The sequence below is a fragment of the Myzus persicae genome, unplaced genomic scaffold (genome assembly GCF_001856785.1).
Source record: "Myzus persicae strain clone G006 unplaced genomic scaffold, MPER_G0061.0, whole genome shotgun sequence".
NCBI lineage: Eukaryota > Metazoa > Arthropoda > Insecta > Hemiptera > Aphididae > Myzus > Myzus persicae.
In genome coordinates this window covers 482,031-504,051 of record NW_019104455.1, presented here as the reverse complement: position 1 = coordinate 504,051, position 22,021 = coordinate 482,031, and the positions used below count along the sequence as shown (strand labels likewise).

General features: G+C 29.0%; 1 protein-coding gene across 4 annotated transcripts in view; it reads right to left on the bottom strand.

Annotated features, from left to right (window-relative positions):
• The window catches only part of LOC111042290 (spectrin beta chain), a 28,510-nt gene extending 13,200 nt beyond the window's left edge, over positions 1-15,310 (bottom strand). For all 4 annotated transcript variants that reach the window (XM_022326846.1, XM_022326844.1, XM_022326845.1 and 1 more), the window contains exons 1-4: positions 15,046-15,310; positions 619-790; positions 249-400; positions 4-177 (exon numbers count right to left, since the gene is read on the bottom strand). In XM_022326846.1, coding sequence (XP_022182538.1) covers positions 4-177; positions 249-400; positions 619-757 — 465 coding nt within the window. In that variant the 5' untranslated portion in view covers positions 758-790; positions 15,046-15,310. The remainder of the gene's footprint in view (positions 1-3; positions 178-248; positions 401-618; positions 791-15,045) is intronic.
• Positions 15,311-22,021: the final 6,711 nt, after the last annotated feature.

Sequence of the window (22,021 nt, the reverse complement as noted above, 5' to 3'; positions counted from 1 at the left end):
TACTTGGAATCTAAGAATAATTGTCCATATAAGACCCAATGAAAGCCTTGGATTTCCATCAACAATGTCATGGGATCCCATGTTTTCTAAATGTACTCTCTGATCTTTTAGAAATTGCAAAGCTTTGTCTACATTTTCTAAACAATGTATTCTCATTTTTCCCTTGGTAGGTTTTGGCTATATACAAATAATCGTGTTAAAAATTGAATAACAAAAATGTTTACATAAATTTCAAATATAGCTGTTACCAATCGTTCTCCAGAAAGAACTTCCAATAGTTTTATAAGCATTTTCCCATCTCTGAGGTCTATGTATAAGTCTCCGATTCGGGAGTGTACCCGAACCAAGTGCGAATTTACCCATTTTTGAAACGTCTTTTTCTGGACACTTTCTCTTTCGTCTAAAAAAACACAAAGTCAACTACGTATAAAGCAGAACCCCTGTTGGGTAAGGACTACATGAGTGATAAAGTTGAGGTGTGACTGAGTCTGAGTGTACACTGAAAAATTACTCTCTACGACCCCATGCAATAACGCATGTTTGTACGTGGAGAAATAATTGTCCCTTTCGTTTTTATTTTTTTACTGATATCGGGACAATAAAATAACCAAAACTTACCGGCCAAAGCTTTAATTCTGGATCTTTCAAATAGTCTGGAAGAAGAGTTTCCACCGTCATATTCATAATCTTCAACAATACCGGTTCCGTCTTGCTGTATGGCCGGATCCCACCGGACCACAGAGATATCTGTCGTCATGGCAGCCAGACACCTTTATATAGTTTGTTATATCTGTAATATAAAAAATGTAAAACGATTTATAATATTGCATATTTAATATCTATTAATATACAAAACAAACTTATAAATAATAAATATACAATGTTAGGGTCATAAGTCAACTCATAACACTCACTGAATTACAGACTAATTATTATTTCACTGATCTGGCTAATTCGAACGTTGTTGAAGATATTTTTTTACATTTTTATTGCTTTTTTTCATTATTATTATGTTTTATTTTTGAATGACTATTTCTGATTGTATATTCTGAAGCAGAATATTGTTCGGAATATTTCGATTTTCAATACATAAATATCGAATTTTAAACGTGCAATTAATCAGGCAAAAACTAATATGTAATAACTAATTATATATATAGAATATACATTAGACATGTATAATTAGAATACTTTAAAAAAAATACACCAATATAACTTTATACGCACACCTCATACTATTATGACGTAATTACGATAAAAAGATAACTTATTAGATTATATTATTTAGAAAAAATTCAGCAGTGGAAAATAATAATATAATCTTTTATGTTTCGAAGTTAAGTCAATCACGTATTACTATTCCGGATATCCTATGTAATGATGGTCTACACATAAATTTAAGACTACGTGTCTGCGTAATATACGATGCATAAGCAAGAGCGCAACATTTTAGAACAAGGACTGAATCTCGGGAGTGCATTATGAATTCAAACATACCAAAATAAGTAATATTATACCTGTATCTATCGATCGCACAAGAAATGATGTGGGAAGCGGGTATCAATAAAACATATTATGTTTCATGGGTAATAAACTAATAACTTATTAGTAATAACATACACGTTAACGTTTTGTTTTGGTAGACAGTTAATATTATTTTTAATCACCGCTGTTCACCACTCCAAAACATACACTTCAAGTTAAATTTAATAAATGTTTATGTGAAACTCAAACTGAAAGCATTGATTAGTATCTATCATAGATACTAAGCCTTTAAAAGTCACACAAAGGCAGAGACATTTTTAGTATTAAGAATTAAACAGTAATTTGAAGTAGCCCATAAAATCATTATATGTTTTTTGTTTTTGACATTACAATTTGTCAATTTCGACTTCCCATTTATATCGTATGTACGAAGAGACAATTACTAAAATTACGTTTGCCCCACCCGTATAATAATATATGAAACCCACTAAAATCGAGTAATACCACGTGAATGCACATACAATATGGTACATAAGAATTGGTCAAAAAAATTCATGGTAGGAGTAGTATATAACATTATGAGAGCAGTTACAAGGCAACGCACGAACAAAAATAGAATTCGGTAACCGCTTTTCAAAGCTGTTGAGAATATTTTTAAAATTGAAACACTTATTTCACTCGGGATACGCAACTAAACGGATGCGTAGAGGAGGCAACGTGCATGTAACGCGAAGGAAGGGGCAAAGGATTTATTTTTTACAACTTATAATAATTTTAATTAAAATATATTATATCACGTTGATCTAAGACTATATAATACATTGAAATTAATCTTGATAGAACAAGAGTAAATATATTTTTTTTATCCAATAAAAATAATATTAAAAATCAAACTGATTGAGTAGCGGTTAAAAACAAATTTCTTGATTTTATATACTTTAAAAAATCATAGACTTTATACTAGTAGTAAAGTAAAACAAAAATAGTACAATAGATACAGTGAAATAATTGAATTGTGTAAAATAAATAAAAATGGGGATTAAATATTGTATATGAGTAAATTAATTTTGTTCTTTAATGTTTTTAAATAAAATAATTATAAAATCAAAATAACTTAGTAAGTAAAACTATAGTTTAAGTAGTAAAAATGTTGATTAAATACATTTGAAAACAATCAAATCTGACTAAAATTGACCTTAAATTTTCTATTTTAATCATTTTTTTCATGCCAAATACTAATAAAAACGTTAAATTTGAAAATGAAACTATAAATTATCTAATTCTTTGATCTATTAGTAATAAGTTGAATATGACAGCACAATATTAAGTAGGTACCTAATAATGCATGTACCTAGGTAGGTATACATTTTTATTTTAATATGATCATTGAGTTATCGGAGTAAATTTTCACAGAAATGCAATAACAAATATGTTTTAACACATTTTTTTATAATACATGATAATATGATACAGTACAGCATGTTTTAATGATAAATATCGGGTACAATGAAAAAATCGATGTCGATTTATTCTCACGAGACAACTAAATGTCATAGAATGAAAAGCTCAGAATGTTGTATAATATTGTTCAAACATTTCCAAAATAAATATTTAAAAAAATGGTCCGAGAAAAAAATGCAACGTAGGCGTTCTATCCACCAGCTGCGGTTAAATTGGAATAGATTAATTTTAAAACAGTCATAATAACACAATGGGGCCTGTGCCCTTCCAGTATACAATTTACACATTATATTATGAACATTGCTAGTTTTAAATCGGTACAGTTTGCGTGCTACTAGTCATCAGTCACTGGCATAGCAGCGCGTTTGGCCTGTAAAGTTAATAATAATAATAATAAAATTGTCGTATTTTATTTTGCTCTCTCTCGAAATGGACGTCACTAGGAAAATAATATACAACAAGAACAGCGAAACGTTTCCTTTGGGGGTATCGGCTGCAGCCATGATACTTATACAGAGCAATTGGCCCAGATTTTTTTTATAATATCATCATTTTCTTTTCCTTCTCCTCGTTCATTCGTCATCGTTCAAATAGAATTTAATAAAAAACACGTTCGAAATTCACAATGCGCAAATTTCACAGATAGGTATAATAAGCAATGAAAAAATAACAGTTTGATTGTTGACGTGAAAAAAAACTATACCGTTAGCAGTTTTAAGTGTTTAGCTAAGAAAATAGTTATATTATTATATATATCATAGGCAAATATTAGAGCATTTAGGTAATGTGTAATTGAAATTTTAGTTCGACTATTATAATATCACTATTAAAATATGATGGCACAAGAAAGTTTGAGGTCATTATTATTATATTTCAATGAAATAATTTCATACATGCAGCAAATGATTCGTGCATAATGCATGCACATGCATGCAAATTCATTTTCATAGATATTTTGAACGAATATACAAATATAATGATTATATAAACATGTCATTGCTTAGAAACCAGTTATGGGTGCAAATTGATCGAGCTAGTAGTAAAATATGTACTTAGTAGTTAGTACGTCTGGCGTATTGTTTATTGTTAATTATACACTCCCGTAGTTGTTTTAAACCTTATATCGTAACTATCATTATAAACCACACGCTGTCAATGTGATTATCGCTATAGCGCTATTACGGTCCGAATGTATACAATTTTATAATATGTTCAGTAACAATGCACAATTTGACATTGGTAAATATAATATATATACACATTATATTATAGAGTACTTATACAAAATAAAAATGTGTTTAATCGGAAACGCACGAAGTCCAATACCGATGAATAAGCCAAAAGCGTACTATTTGGAAATAAATAACAATAATGAGATGATACACCATATACGCAAGCGCAAACGTTAAAAAAATTAAATATGTATATAAACCGTTTACCGCCGCTCTTGTTACAGGGTTATAACAATATTGTAATATTCCTTATATAAGATGCCATGCTCACGTTTGTGTTACGTTCTATAACGTCGCCGCCGACGCATCGGTGAGAATAATAATCTGGCCGAATGCGTCCGTGTTCATAAGCGGGTCAGACACCGAAAATTTACAATTTATTTATCCAGGGCAAGACCCGGTGGTGGTCTGTCAAGGAAAACGCCGTTCTTCATTCGGGCGCCACACCCAAAATAACGTGCAGCCGCAAAACAATCCATTTAATGCATAAAATATATATTATATTGTAGGTCCTTATATATACTGATAATACGAATTCGTTCACGCCACTGTCTTTCAATGAAATACTTTAAAGTTTTAAATAAAAAATCAACATTGAAAATAGAAACTGAAAGTTTGATCAGAATGCATTAGTCTGCAGACAATAATCGGCTATATATGTTCCACGCTGCGAAATATACACCCATAAATTATGATAATACGAGTTACACAAAAAAACTTTTATTTACGTTTTAGTTTTATTACAGATTAGGGGAAAATTCGGTCGTCTTGCGTTAATTGCCGCGTGTGGCGTGTCGTATAAAATTCCGGAGCGAGTAGATGATAAAAACATACAATAATAATGAAAACAAAACAATACATGTTTCAGAATGCGTTTAATCACGATGTCTGTAATTAAAGTATTATAATGCGTTGATGTCACAATCAATAAAAAAAATATCAAATTATCGAAACTAAATCATCGTTTTGGGATAAAATATTCTTGTAATTCTTGTAATAAGTATAACTAAATTAAAAACCAAAATGTTGACTGTCTTTATTAAAGTCAACTACCCACCGCCAAGGGTACAGTAATTGTAGCGTACTTGTTATTCGATGAATAGGGCTTGTAATCTGTTGGGATTTAATTTTCTCCTACATTATTCTGATAAGAAAAATGAATTTTTCATTGGTGATAAATCAGTCAAGTGTCACCATAGACACAATATAACATGTATGAATATATGGTATTGAACAAGAGTCCTTCTTTTTCCTTTCTAAACAAACAAAATTACGTGCGTCTAATTACTGTGCTGTCGTCATCATCGTCGCCGCCTAGGTCCATTTCCCGACCGACTATCACGAACCACGCGTACACAGCGTCAGTAACGGTACCAGCAGAACAATGTGTCGCGCGTGAAATAAAGCAACGCAACGCGAGCGCAGGTCGTTCAACTAAAACACACTGTATACACGACCACGCTCACACTACAGTGACCGGTAGAGGTGACCCTCCTCTCACTTTTTCTCTAGAACACGCGTTATGTACACCGTGGTGGTTGTCATCGGATATTTTTATAATAATATCATCGCCATAACACAAGTCGTAATGATGATGATAATAGTAATAATAATTGTATTATATCTGCCTACAATATTTTCTACAGCGCAAACCATAAAATAATAAACACATACCAATTCGGCCTCCAAGTTCAACCACCGTGACACATTTTTTGTTATTTTTTTTTTGGTTTTGTTTTTTAACGCCATGGAACGCGCACCGAACAAAAGCGGTGGTTTTTCGTTTCCGTTTTGGAAACCACTGGCCTCGGAGAGACGGCGGCGTTACTTATCGATTTTATACACGCACAGAATTCCGTGCAAGCGGTTAATGGCGGCCCAACTCTGTAGCGGTACGTATACATTATACATAATATACGGTGGCGGCAACGGTTTGTATATAATATCCTAAAAATGAGCACCGGCGTTTCTAATGTGCGGGGGCACGGAGTTTATTACAATAATAATATTTCCAGTTCACACGAAAAATCCGACAACGCTGGGCCCTGACGAATACAAAGACTTATAGCGCCTTTATACGGGGGAGGAATGCACCGAGAATAACATTAGGATCTACTTCCACCATGTTTGGCAAAGCGACAACTCCGGCCAACTCGATTTATAGCCGACTATAGGACTTCTCGTCTACATTTATCACAGCCTAGTACTTGAACAAATTTTTGCCAAACATTTCAACGATTCCTCTGATTTTTAAAAAAGGCGTATTTAAAATTGACCAATCCACTGGTATAAATTGTAATACATACCTCATAATAAATAATTTTAAAAATATATTACCTATATACAGTATAATATACAACTCCAGGTACAAAAAATAAAAATAAGCTTCATCGCTGAAATTGAATAGTATCGTAGAGACGTAGAAGGTTGATTACTAGACACTAGAATTAGTACAATAATTACCGCTAAGGGAATATTTTATTCGTTGGACGGCTTCGTACTGAGAAGACAAGAACCTAGAAAAGAAGTAAAAGTCGAAACCGGTTGCGCCGAGTTATAACAGAAGACGACTATGACTATGCTGAGAGCAGTTCTGCGAAATTCATTTTAACCGGTAATCTATCAATGGGTAAATGTTAAATTGACAAATCGCACCTACATTATTATTTAAATATTATTATATTGTTTCTATATCTTTTCTAAACTGTACCTTGGGCATTAGCCAGCTGTAATGTGCTGTAAAATTAAGTAAATGAAGTAAATAAAATATATTTTAAACTATAAATACCCAGCTGATTGTCTATATAAAAATATTATTGTTGAAACATAATATACAAAAGACTGAAATTTGGGAAAGGTCAAAGATACAAAAAGTGATAATATAACTGGAGATCATGATGACTTAATCTATAGAAAAAACAATAAAAAAATCGATTTTATTTTCTCATTACTATTATAGTTATTAGTCATTAATAAAACATATATTTTTATGTAACTTTAAATTTCCTAATATAAATAATTTATAAAGAACCATTGCTTCTTTGGACCCAGTTAAGGTGCGCATCTTGTAACTGTTACTAACTGTTTGATATATTATATATAGTATACTAATATAATCAATATAAACAAATGTAGCTAAATTTGTATTACTTAATGTACGTCGTCAATTATCTACAATCTAAAGGAATATTTTAGGTAGGTGGTGGTATTCTTGTTTCAGGCATACGTTTTTATATTGTTAAAAATGTTAAAATACCATGATATTGATCAGTTCCATTAACATAAAAGCGGATACATCAAACTTTTTTTAAAGTGTTGGACGCAATCAATAAAAACAATTTAACTCTAAACAGATAATATACCTATATTGGAATGTAGCACAGGGTGAACACTATTCAAGCCAACAACAATTATGAAAAATGGATTTAAATAACACTTGTATTGACTTAATAATATGTTGAATAAGTAACGTTAAAATTAAAAACTGTATTAAAGATACGACAATTTGCAACAAAAGACATGCAACATGATCCCAACCGACTTAATCAGTTTATAGGAATATTAATATTTTTTGTTTATCCTGTTAATATATCTTTAGGAATGTACATTTCAAAAATAAATGTTAAATATAAAATTGTGTTGTATGAAAATATTCATAAAATATTCAAGTATAGGTATTAACTTCACTAACATAATATGCTTTAGTTGAACTATAATTTATGAAAGAAAAATGAGTAAAGAGGATGTAATCTGCTGTTTGAACTCTTATGTAAATGAAATGAAGATTAAAATTCCCAATTTTTTTGAACTATAATGATAAAGGTTAACTTAGGTTACACGTTGTAAATTGTAAACATGGTATAATAGATGCTTTAAAAAATATTAGATATAATATTGTGTACCAGCTACCAGGTACATATATCATAAAAGATAAGTAAAAGTCAATAAATCACAATACAAAAATATTAACAATTCATTTTTTTTTTAATAAAACAGTAGTAATAAATAATAATGATAATTTTAAATTCTGATATATATATATATATATATATATAATTGTATAATAGATCTTTTTTGAAGCGTTATTTGTTTATTACTTATACATTATAGGTAATTATTTTATTAGTAATTCAACATTGAACTTTCAGTCAATAAATATTAATTGTTAAACTATGAACTTTTCATACTTTTTTAAATTTTAATTGTCGGTATTTGCTTAGACCTAATTATACATAAGTAACCATACGTACCTAACCAATGTATTTAAATTTATCAAATGCAATGAAGTAAATTTTATTTTGGAAATAATAATAATTACCTCGATAATTACAGTGTTGCTACTTGTCATAGTTAAAACTTAAAATTAAATCAAAAATATATCCTACACCAAGGTACCAAACCTAAAATTATTGTTCATTTTATTTGAATTTGATATTGTAGTACACACTTATTATTCAATCCCATATATGTTTCAATAATTTTCTTAGTAATTTATGTTCAAAATATTTTTTTTGTGGTACAAATAACCAATCAAATACAATCTTGATTATTTAAAATTAAATTTTTTTATTGATCTATAGAACAACAGAGAAGGTTGCAGTGTATTGTGAGACGTATTTTGAAAAAAGGTATTTTAACAGAAAATAAAACATGTGAAATCTGAATTCAAGAAAATCCGACGGAAAATGAAATAATAAATCATGGGAAAAAAAACCGATTTGGGTGTATGGGAAACTAGTTCGATCATAATTGTATTTTTTATATTTTTATGTGCGTCTATTTAGTATTGGACCGTCGAGTTGACATCAAATTGGTGTCTATAATAATTTTAATTAGAGGAAGTCTACGCATTTTGTTTTCTCTCCCAGTCCCACGCGCAACATGGCAAATTTTAAGTACGTAATACCTACTATGCCGATATGCTATTATATTATTATAGGTTATAACAGTATAGATTGTAATTCTTCAAAATAAAGTAAAATAATTTTTTAAAAAAAAGGTTATAACTAATATAATATATAGTTTGGGATAACACTAAGGAATAATAGAAAAAGTCTTAAGTTAGGGTAGAAAAACATAATTAAAGATAAGAACAAAAAAATTATAAGATTATTATCGAGTGAAATTACTGAAATAATAACTATAGGTATAGGTATTTTGTTCGTAATTTATGGCAAATATTAAGGTAATATAGATTATAGATAGTAGTGATGTAGTATGACTGTGATGCGGTTATCTAAATACTGAACGCATGTTAGTTGTGAAAATAAAACACTACATTTAACATTATTAGATTGGTATACAATTAATTATAAATATACAATATAATACATATTATAAGGTACCTTATGATTAAGTTTGAATCAATCGAGTCTTGAAAACGAATAAATCATAATTATAATAAACTATTATTTTTGATTATTGTACAGGCAAGTATTACTTATATTAAATAATTAGCTAATAGTTTGATTTTCTTACGTCATAGGTATTATGAAAAAGTACATTCACTTGTATACATTCAAATAAAATATCTTATAAATTAACTTAATTAACTGCAGTTTCCACTAACAATATTTCCAGCACATTTAGTAGATAAAAAATGGAGTGTAAATGTAGAAAAACAAGATTCAATTAAGAAAAAAAATTAAATATAATACATTTGTAGGATCTATGAGTCAAATATATGTTCAGTAGACAATAGTTATTTAAATAGTTACCTACCTATATAATCTATCATAATAATCATTAATTATTAATAATTACTACATTTAACTAAAATAACATAATTTAAAATGTTCTGGAGTTTTTATTATTTATTTGGATAGGTACATTATTTATTGAGTATTTTACTTATATGTAGAAATTTAAGTATTTAATTTAAAAAAAAACCGAGTAAGTATTAGGCATAAGTGTAAAGTAGTTCATATAAATCATTAAAAATCAGGCCACAGACAGGATTCGATCTGTTCAGTCGGAATCAGCTGGTAGACGGGTTGCAGAAACAGTGGCCTATAAAAGATTGAATAGGGTTTAACTCGAGTTAACACACAATGATAGGCTACAATGACGCGACGTAGGCTGTAGTGTTTCGAGACACTATGCAGACCTTCACCCCTAGCGTTGTACGGTCGTCGCATTGATTGATATCGGGTTGGTTTTATAGCCCTTGTGGCGCCTGTACGATTATGATGCGGCATTGTTGTGTGCAGCAAACAAAATATGTTATGTACCTACTTGAAATCTCAAACATTAAGTACTTTAATAAGGTTTGTTTTAAATGTTGCAAATAATTTGGTAAACGTTAGCTGTACTGATGGCGAAATGCGAGAAATGTTTTGTTTATCGATTGAAAATTGTAAGTATAAAATCGAATATTTTTTTAATGAAAATGAATAAAAATAAATAAATAACTGACGATGCTAATACACTAACTGATAATGTTATTCGTATCATCGGGTGGTATAAAAATAAAAAGACATCCGTAAAAGGTAACAATTTAAAAATATCGTTTAATTACAATGTTTGAAATTTATTGCTTTTAATTATAAGCAGTAGTTTAAGTTAAAAATAAATCCTAAAATAAGTTGAAATTACTAATTGATCAGAAATTCAGAATGGTCAGGAACAGGTAGTTATGATTTTTCATCTAATAAAAAATAAATGAGTAATACTAATAATAATAATAATAATAATAATAGAATAGTAATTACTAATTGATAATAATAATAGTTCTAAGATTAAATTCATAAAATAAAATCTCTGTCATAGTGCAAAATCAAAAAAATGTGTTAATTAACTTATTTAATAACTAATATGAAAATTAGACCATTATACGAACACTTACATTTAGTAGATTCCTACTAGTACTTTGTTTTTCAATATCTAGAACAAGCTCAAATCACAACCAATAAGTGATTGTTCTTAATGTTTTCAACTATTTAAAATTTAAATACCTATCGATTAATAAAACAAATAAGATAGCAGTGCTTAGTAAAATTGAAATTTAAGTGATAAATAAGAAATATTGATCTGCATAATAAAATAAATATATGGCTTATGTATTTTTAAATTTGAATTGTGTAGGTATTTATGTCGTTGGATTATGAGATAGTGATGGCTACAACAGCGAATCGCTAGAAACCCATAAAATATTAAATGAATAGAAAAGTCGAGTGGGAGCAACATAGTAATACTTGAGACGTGTAAATGACATGTATCGTTATCGTTTATTTACAATAGAAGAATTAATTAAAAATATAATTTTGAATAAGTATTTACAAGGCTATACCTGTCTGTTCTTTTTTTTATTTTGTTTATTCTTTGGCCTAAATTACTAGGTACCTAATACAAGTTTTAAGTTTTCTGTTAAAATTTCAGTAAGTTTCCGAAACTTTGGCTTTGGGCCAGAATGTGGTTTGTCAACACCACTGCCGTGTAAAAATGCCAAATGTAATTTAACTCAGCAAAATTCCAAAACTAAATATTCTACGTTGATTATATATTTAAATTACTCACGAATTGTTATTGTTAAGTAATGTAGGTACATCCTAAAACCAATTGTATAAAATTACTGTATAGAGAACAGTAAAATACCTAGTAAATATTAAATATTTGAAAACGTAGGTTTATATTTTTGGCGTGCTGTAGTATCGAGGAAGTATTCAGTAGGCGGAGGCGGAATCACGTCAAGATGACTACATTAACCGATGACCCACCAGTAAGATATTATGATGTCATGATCGCAAATAATATTATTCGAAATACTTACAATGGTTTTTTAAACGCAAAGAAAATACTACTAAGCAGATACCTATATTTTAAAATTAATATTTGTAAATCTAAAAATCAAAATGGTAGTAATTACTTTTCAAATTTTTCATTGGCGTTTTAAGTGTCAACAGTTTCAGTTCCGCAGTTAAAATCTAATGAGTCCGTGCGTAGTAAAATAACTTAGACCTCAGTTGAAGTTAACTTTTTCCTCATCCACCGAGTAAGGCACTTTTAAAAAATTTTAAATATGATATGTACTCATGTACGTAAGCACCCAATTTAAAAGTACGCTTTAAGCGGGGATTTTCGAATTTTTTTTTATGTCTTAAAATTTTAAGAAAAAACTTAGAAAAAAAGAAAGATAAACTTAGAGTTAGTAGAAAATTCTCTTCAAAAATTGATGTTACTTTAACAAATGTGATATCTGTTTATTTGGTTTTATATTCCTACTTGCATTACAATAAGTATTTAGGTATAGATCTCCTCGGATTGACGTTATAAATTTATGTTTAAATTTTTTATTTCTTTTTATCATGCTTGAACAATAGTGTATATACCTAGCTAGTAGCTCCATTGTTTATTAGTGAAAATAAATTCAATAAGTCATACCTACTCTTTTTATTATAATCAGTAAATAAGTTATTCATTATTACTTCTTCTTTTAGCTTTTATATCCCATTTAGGGCCTTCGTTGCTTCAACTATTTCCCGCCACTTTTATCTTCACTCTCCTCTAGTCTTGATTCTGGTGGACAAATTCGTAGGTCTGATTTGACTGTATCTATTCTTCTATTCACCTTTGCCTATGACGACCTCTAGGTCTTTTCCCATTTATCGTTTCTGTCAATACTTTTTTAAATATCCCATTGGACCTCCAGACATGTTCAATCCATTACAAACATTTGGCTCTTATATACACACCATGTTTCAAAAGAGAACACACCAGGCCGCCACGGGCCAAACCGGGTTTCTTAAGTAAATCTGGTATATTCTCTTCGGAAACAGGGAATATTTATATTGGGCGTTCGGTACATTTGGTAAAATGTATGACTTTTGAAAATTGAAAGGAAAATACTGCGTCTATCTGTAGCTCTATCTTGGAAAATTATGTTGAATACACGGTTAGAACCAAAAAGGAAATTTACGAAATGTATCTGTTATTACTAATCATTACAAAAGGAAAAATTATTATTTAAGTAACTGATTATTTTCTGACTGATAACTAAATATTTATTATTTATTTCAGGAAATTAATAAATATGAAATTTGGTAACCTCGTGGCTTCGAAAATTCTAACAATTTTGATGTATCAATGTTTATTTTTGTTTTCTTGCATTTTCAAAAATGCTGTTTGATCGATTATTAGTTTACACATTGCTATTTTTAAACATTAACTAATAACTAGGTATAAGTTTAAATCAAAAATCATTACACAATGATTAATTGCGGAGGGTTTGGCATTACTTGGTTTTTGTAACTTGGCAGAAAGTAGTGATTTCCGCTTATATTATACCTACATACGTCGCTCATTTGAATATCATCATCGTTATTAATAATTTAAAACAATATTTTATGTATTTATTATTTATACCCTCAGGTAACAATAATTTTAAAAAAAATTAATAATATTATTCATTTGAAATATATTTGGTACCTAATATTGTACAAGCAGTGTGTAAGAAGTAAAAAAAATAATTATCTCTTTCAAATCTTTGAAACACTCGAACATTTAAAAATATTATTGAGTCCAAATCAATTAAATATAAACACGATAAAACATTTACGATTAAAAAATTATGAATGATAGCAAATAAAATGAATTGGTTTTATGAATGAGATTATGAGAACGATTTATACCATTACCTATACCTAATTAAATTAAATATTCTTTTTAGTTTTTACATTCATTAACATATTTTATTTACATACATTTTACCATGATAGTATTTTATGATTGTGTATGATAACTAGACACCTCAAAAAAGCTCCTCCTTTCGTTTAACCTTGCAAAACTTGAGAGCGTACAATTAACAGTAGTGAGTAACACATACATTTCCAAGCGGAAACGCCTGTTTTATTACCTACTTAATAAACGTTAAACAAACGGAATTCATTCATGGAGGGAACGCATGAGCACAGACATCGGACAACACTGTGGGACGATTTAAATTGAACGCCGAGAACTGGCCCGAAGACGATTAACGCCCATTGAGGGGGGTGACTTTTGCGAAACCATCAAACGCGAATTGTGTAATACAATCCTAAAATAGTAACGATACACGATTTTTGTTCGGGCGTTATCGTGGGCAGTGCGGGTCCATAATACAATTAAATAATGTTTACAAGTAAAAAGTTTTAACTGAAAACTAAACACTGAATTCAGAGGCTTTGTATTTTCCGAAATGATGTAACCGTTATCATACAATTATTGTCCTCGGTTTCGCGATAACAAGGAACGACATTAGGTGAGATTGGCCTGCGGCTTAACGTGTACGGGCGTACATTATAGGTACACAAATGTCACAAGTACTTTCAAAGTTTCAACGCAAGTAAAAACTGATCGTTTCGAGTACAAGAGCGAATCAATTGCACAAAAAATGTTGAGAAAAAAAGAGATTTTAGACGTAGGTAATAAAAACGTTCAGCGACGAGCGTATGACCGATACATGCGCTAGTGCGCCAACCCTCTTCCCCGAACTTTTGCAAACGGAAATGTTGCCGATCCCCCTTCGAAGCCGTCGCTTGCATGACGGGCGGAAACAAGTCTCAGTGTGCAAATCCAACTGTGTCGAGTCGACGCGGCGTCGGTGACAATAACGGGTGGTAAATATTATATAACTACTGTCATCTCTGTCGCCGATCTGACAATAATATTATATGAAATATTATTATTAAACGTTAAAATCTAATAGTGCATCGTTATGTTGGTCAAGGCTACCGACGCGGCGGCGAGTTCGCCAATAATTATAACCACCGTTAAGCCGAGTGTGTGTGCACGGATATCTCACTTTAGATAACATTTGGCGTAAACGACCGGCATATAACGGTTACGGCGAAAAATTAGATGCACCAAATTCATAATAGTATAGTTCGCTTACCTGGTGCCGAACCGTAGACGATCAAATATTATTCCGTGTTTGGGGTGGTGTATAATATAGTATACTTCTAGAGAACGTACACACAATAAACTATAGCCGAATAGTAATATAACAATATTTCCGGGCGTTGCCGTTCGCCTAATTTATAATTATCAGAGCATCATCACTAGTGTAAAAAAAAAATAAAAACAACACTACACAGCACACACAAAAAAACCTCTCCGTAGCGTCCGCAGCCGGCCGACAAACTCAACTAATGGAGGGCGTCGGGCAGCAGCGGCGGGGCGTGCGCGCAGACTCGCGATCGCCGTCACGAACCGTCGACGCGTCAGTGTCGCCAACCCGTTACTCGGCTCGTGCCGGATAAGACCGTGTCGCCCAGCCGAAAAAAGGAAATTTAATATAATATTCACTTAACTTCACAAATTATTCACTTGTACCACTATCCACTATGTAATAGAATTAATATTTCATTATTCATAGTTATTCGTTATTACTGTTTTAATTAATATATACAACAATCGAATATCTATATTTTTGTAATAATTGTTAATTGTTTCCATTGTGCACAATCAATCATAGTGTCCCGTTTCGCCAATCACGTTGCCCGGGCAAACGTGACGCCGAACTTTAAACCCAAGAGGGCTAGCCTGGGACTATAACAACTCTACAACAACTTAGGTACTTCGCAACAACTAACCAACAGAAAACAATAAGCAAAGCGAAAAGATGAATCTTGTGAATTTTTTTTGCCCATTTTTTTAATTTTCCCCATATTTCTGCTTCCACCAAAAGATAGACACTTCTTTTAAAATTAGATTATTTTGAATCAACAAATTTGAATAGTAAAAAACAAATATAGGAATTTCGGAAACACTAGTAATTATAAATTAACTGAATAAATAAAAGCTTATTAGGCTTCGAAATTGTTTTCTCACCAGGAATCGCAAATTCGATATTACTGACTCCTGTCAATTCGGTTATAAGACGTTAAAAAATGTAGGGTGAATAATTTTGAATTTCATATTTATACACATTTCAAACATATATACGTCATACCATTGTAAAATTGATGTATTTGATAATTGTATCAGAGTTTTTCAAAAGGTTAATCTTAAACTCCATTTTCTGTTATGTTCTTACGTTTTATAGGTAAATTAAATAATTAAAATTTTTTTTTTTTTAATTAGCCTTTATAAAAAATTCAGCTCAACAATTAAAGTATCTTACAGTTGAACAGAATAAAATAAACAATATGTGTACAATATTAACTCGTTATATATAACAAAATACTTAAATAAATAGTTTAAATTCTGAGCAAAGCGATGTTAGTATTGATTTTACAATGACGAATTTATTTTAGATTTTGAGTGGAGCGATGAATGAATTAATTTTACCATGAAGATTTTTTTAATGTTTAATTTTTAAATATTTTTATTTTTGTGTCTGACATCACCCTTTTGAGACAGTAAAAATTCTTCGATTTTCTTCAACAGCATATTTTCTGGTAGTGAATCTAGTTGATACTTGGATGGGTCAAAAGTGAACAATTTCTAATTGTTTTCTATATGCAACACAAAATGTAAGAAATATTGTGACTCTTTTTGAGTTATTTATCGGCATAAGAAAAATTCAAGTTTTGTTAGTTTTTTTAAATTATTATCGATACAAAATGTTCGCTTAATCAAACATTTTGAAAATGTAATAGGTACCCACAAGGTTCTTCGTAAGTTGTTGTTAGTAAAAATTTTAAAAAAAGTTGAGAAAAGAAATCTATTCAATAAATTTTTATGAAATTAGAATTTTGATAGAATTTGTGAAAATCATGAAAATTTGCAAATTATATTAAGTAAGAAATTCATAAAAATTTTATTTTTATATCTAAGATTTAAAAATTTAATACAAGATTTCTTATAAGTTGCCTTACCTTTATAAAAAAAGGTCTACCGGTAAGTCATTTAAAATTTTTATGAGCCTTCGAAGTTTTTACAACATTATGGACATTCACTTGATTTCTCAAGGAACGATTTTCTTATTAAAAAAAACGAATAACCCTAGATACTTGAAATGTACACCAAATTTTTATTTTATCTTTTCCTTTAGGTACTTGATACAATTTTCAAAATTATTTGACACGTTTTGAGCTGTTTACGGCCCTTTCGCAATTTTTTTTGTTTTTCTTTCTATAAATGTCAATACAATTTTATTTGTTGTGTCAAAAAAGCTTGAAAATTGAACAAGGCTCCTGATATAATTGTTAGAATATCAGTTGAAAATATTAAAAACTCATAATCAAGATTTTTTTATAAGCAATTAAAGTTAAAATTTTGACAAAATTATATATTAAATAACAAAGAAAATAATTTTAGTTAAATAATTTAAAATTTACAAATTATTTTGTTATTAAAAATGTATAAAATGTTCAATTTTTATAGCTAAGGATTGAAAATTTAAAACAAGATTCCACGTTAGTAGTTAATTTTGTAACCAAAAAATCTAAAAAATATACTACTACAGTTTTTTTTATAGTTATTAACTTCTAAAGTATATTATTATAAACAATTAATATGATAATATGCAAATAACATTAATTCAACTTTCCGGCTACCTTATTAATAATAACAATATAAATTTAATATAACATTTCCTATAGGCCGACACACCGTTTCCGCTCAGAATCATTTTTCGTATACAATATATTATGAAAAATGATATAATTTCATTGAATTCAAGCTTAACACCATTCATTATACATTTACCCACTCATAACCTACTCTACACCAGAGCTTCACCCACTTACCCACTTTTAGATTCTGAGTGGAACGATGAATGTATTGATTTTACAATGATGTGTGTTTTTTTTAATTTTTAATTTTTTTAATTTTTTTTTGTGTCTGTCATCACCTTTTAGGACAGTAAAACTGCTTCGATTTTCTTCAACAGCAACTTTTCTGAATGGAAAGTGAATCTAGTTGGTACTTTGGGGAGTCAAAAGTAAAATTTTCCTAGTAGTTTTCAAAAGCGACGTGAAAAACAAAAGAAAAATTAAGGAAAACGGGAATTTTTAAGCAAAATCGATTTTTAACAAAATCGATTTTGGTTTTTGGTGTAACTCTAAAACAAATGGCCGTAGATATATGAAATTTTCACAGGTTGTTTATATTTGCATTTTCTATACACGGTAAAATTTTGAAAATAATTTGACTCATTTTGAACTGTTTACGGACATTGTCAGTTTTCAATTTTTTCAATTTTTTTTTTCTATAAATATCAATAAAATGTTATTTGTTGGTTAAAAAAACTTGAAAATTTAATACAAGGCTCCTAGTATATTGTTTCAAAGGCAGATGAAAAAAATTAAAAATCCTTAGTCACAGTTTTTTTTTATAAGCATTTAAAGTTCAAATATTGACAAAATACGTAAAAACGACGAAAATTTGGAAATTATTTTAAGTTAGAAATTCATAAAAAATTTTGTTTTTAAATCTAAGATTTTAAAATTTAATACAAGATTCCTCATAAGTTTGTCTACCTTTATCAAAAAAAAAATTTTTAGAAGAAAGTCAAATTAAATTTTTATGAGCGTTTGAAATTCATATTTTTACAACATTTGATATTCACTCGATTTCTCATGTAACGATTTTCTGTTTTTGTTGTAATTAAAAAACGAATGGCTGTAGATACTTGAAAATTTCACTGAATGTTGATATTAGCATTTTCTAAACACGATAAAATTTTGAAAATAATTTGACTCTTTTTGAGATGTTTACGGACATTGTCAATTTTCAATTTTCTTAGTTTTTTTTTCTATAAATACCAATAAAATTTTATTTGTTGGGCGAAAAAGCTTGAAAATTTAATGCAAGGCTCCTGATATATTTTTACAATAGCAATTGTAAAATATTTAAAATACATAGGCACAATTTTTTTTTATAAGCATTTAAAATTCGAATTTCGACTCAGATATATTGGTATTAATATGTCTTAAACCAAGACTGACATACCGTCTCCACTCAGAATCGTTTTTCTTATACAATGATATTGTATCATTGAATTCAAATGTAATTCCATCCATTATACAGTGACCCACTTGTAACCTACTGTGCAGCAAAGTGACATCCATTTACCCGCTTTTTTTATATTGATCAACTATTGGTATTGATATGACTAGATAGGTGAATTGTGAGTCCGAACTCCTAAGAATTTAAGAGCAAGACGGATGTGTCCACCCTTAAGCATTCCAATTATTATTAATTAGCAAATTTATATAAGAACTCTTGTTTTTTTTCTATATTTGGTAAACATTTCAGGTATATTTATTATATATGTGTATAATTATTATCTATATTATATTTATTATTTTTTATATAAATTTATTTTTTACGGTCATAGGTATATTCGTTTTTGAATTAGATACATCAAAATAAGTAAATAGGTCCATGAGGTTTATATATCCAATGTCAAAACATTTTAACTTCAAATGTTTTTTAAATTTATAATTTAAATTTAAATTTATTAGTAAAACGAATGAACATTAATTTAAGAAAGAAATACGTTGAATAAATAGACATTTTATTAAATTTATAAAAAATAATTTTTAAATCAATATTATATTTTGTTAATTTATACAATACGTTTAATACATTTAATCATTCTACAAATTACAAAATATATCTATCGAATTAACCATACTTATATTTATTATACACTTTTATAAACAATGTTATAGAGTAAATAAAATATTCTGAGTGGTTAACCGTTTGATGAATGTACTTGTGACTATTTAATGTTGATTACACTCTCTGTTGGTCGCTATGAATTGTTGTTCCAGTTTTTATTTCATTTTTATTATTTTTAATAATCTAGTAGTATATCTGGCTGTTTCCAACAAATTCCAAATACCCATGGATCTTGTATACGATTCTCGTAATTTTTATTTATTCGTAATGTATAATTTACGTACTTGGAATTATTTATTTCCCATTATTCAAACACATAGATCAATACAACCTTATCGATAGGTCGACTAACATTTGTAGATCGCTTATGGTCCGTTACCCTGTAGTTCTTGTTTTTAGTCTTCCACTAATCAAATTAATTGATTTTAGAATTCATAATGATTTTAAAAGAACATTTTCCATACCTGGTACCTATAGGCCACGACAGGGCTATAGCCAATAGATAATTAATATAAAGCAATATCAGCAAAATCATTATTGATAACATTGTAAAATTGTAATTCACCTGTAATTCAAGTGTGACAACCGTTGAACCGTGTATTGTGCACTTCATAGTAATTACTAATTATGTATGAATATTCCAATTTTTCCAAGTTATGGATACTTTTTTTTCTCGATTTTGAAGAGGAATCATCTCTCCCCAATCTCCGCAGAATATTAACTGTTTCTCTGTCTTAAATCGTGTACCTTCCTATAGTATGAGCTATTAACTGACTGTCTCCTATAATAGCAATATTGCCTGTTTATTAATTAAAACTATTTCATTCTTGAACATATCGTCTTTTACTTAGCTGGTTACTTGTAATTTGTGAGTACTTACCTATGTATTTATTTCTATATATGTTTTGAGCTTAAAACTACATTCCAGTGGCATCTATGGAGGTGGATCCTTACATGTATTTAATTATGTATTTTTTTAAAGTTTTTTGACACTGGCATCTAAATCGTTTTATACTACATAGTACATAGAACACATTTTCGTCACAATAGAAATAACATTAGACAAATTTGATAAACAATTTTCTTATAGAGTATAGGTGAGAGCCCAAATGACTTACATTTTTTTTTAAACTGTATACGGTGTATACAAAATGCAAATCTAAACATTCGATGTAATTTCATGCAAGTACAGTTTTTTTTTTGAAATTGTACCAATATCATTATGCATCTTATATCATTTGTCAAAAATTGGTTTAAGTAAAAATCTCCGTTTATCTTTAAATTGTTTTGGTTTTTTTCAATACTTTTGAAAATTACTAAGAATTTTTAATATTGACCTCTTAAAAGTTCCAACTACACTCACTTTCACGCCAGAGGAGATACAGAAGTTGAAAGTAGAAACATTATTTCGACTACTATCGTGTATGAAGTATATACAGACAAACAATTTTTTTTTAAACATTGTTGTAAAATCAATACATTCAACTCCACTTTGAATCTAAAAGTATCGATTAATGAACCAATTCAATATTCATTCTATAAATGGATTTTTTTAATTGGATTTTAACCACATAAGTTTAAAAAACAATGATTATTTAAGGTGATTTACCAAGCATTTACCTCGCCCCCATTTTTCTTTAATAATTGAATAATAAATTCATTAAAATTCTGATTTTTGGAATTTTTAGAAATACTTAAATAGCATATTTTCATGTCATAATGATTTTTTGTACTACTTAATAGTTTACAGTAGAAAAGGATCAGTTCTCATTTTAAAAGCATAAGTTTGTATCACCATAGTACTCTCCTTAAATAGTATCAAAAATCTTAAGCATTTGAATAACTGCATATAAGTTATAACTGATGAAAAATAACATGTTTGGGGCGAATCCTTTGTACAGTTCTACCTAAACTAAATTATATGTGTCTATTCTTATTCTTACATATCTGTTTTAATTTGTATATTATGTTTATGACAGTGTATAATGAATAACCAAATAATTTTAAATTTTGAAATAATACAATTTATTAAATCTTAGGGTCGCCGTTTAAAATTACCTATTTACTTATACGATCATGGTTAATGTGTCTCTTAACTACTCCTTTTAAACATAACCATATAAGTTTAAGTTATATACATGTATAATGTACATTGAACATTTATATATATTATGATATTTATTAATTTAATCTTATTCATGTATAGAAAAACTAATCAAATTATTTCTTCAGATGATGAACAAACTCAGTAATTACATTATTTTATTATGAATTACTCTATCATGGACTACTATTCA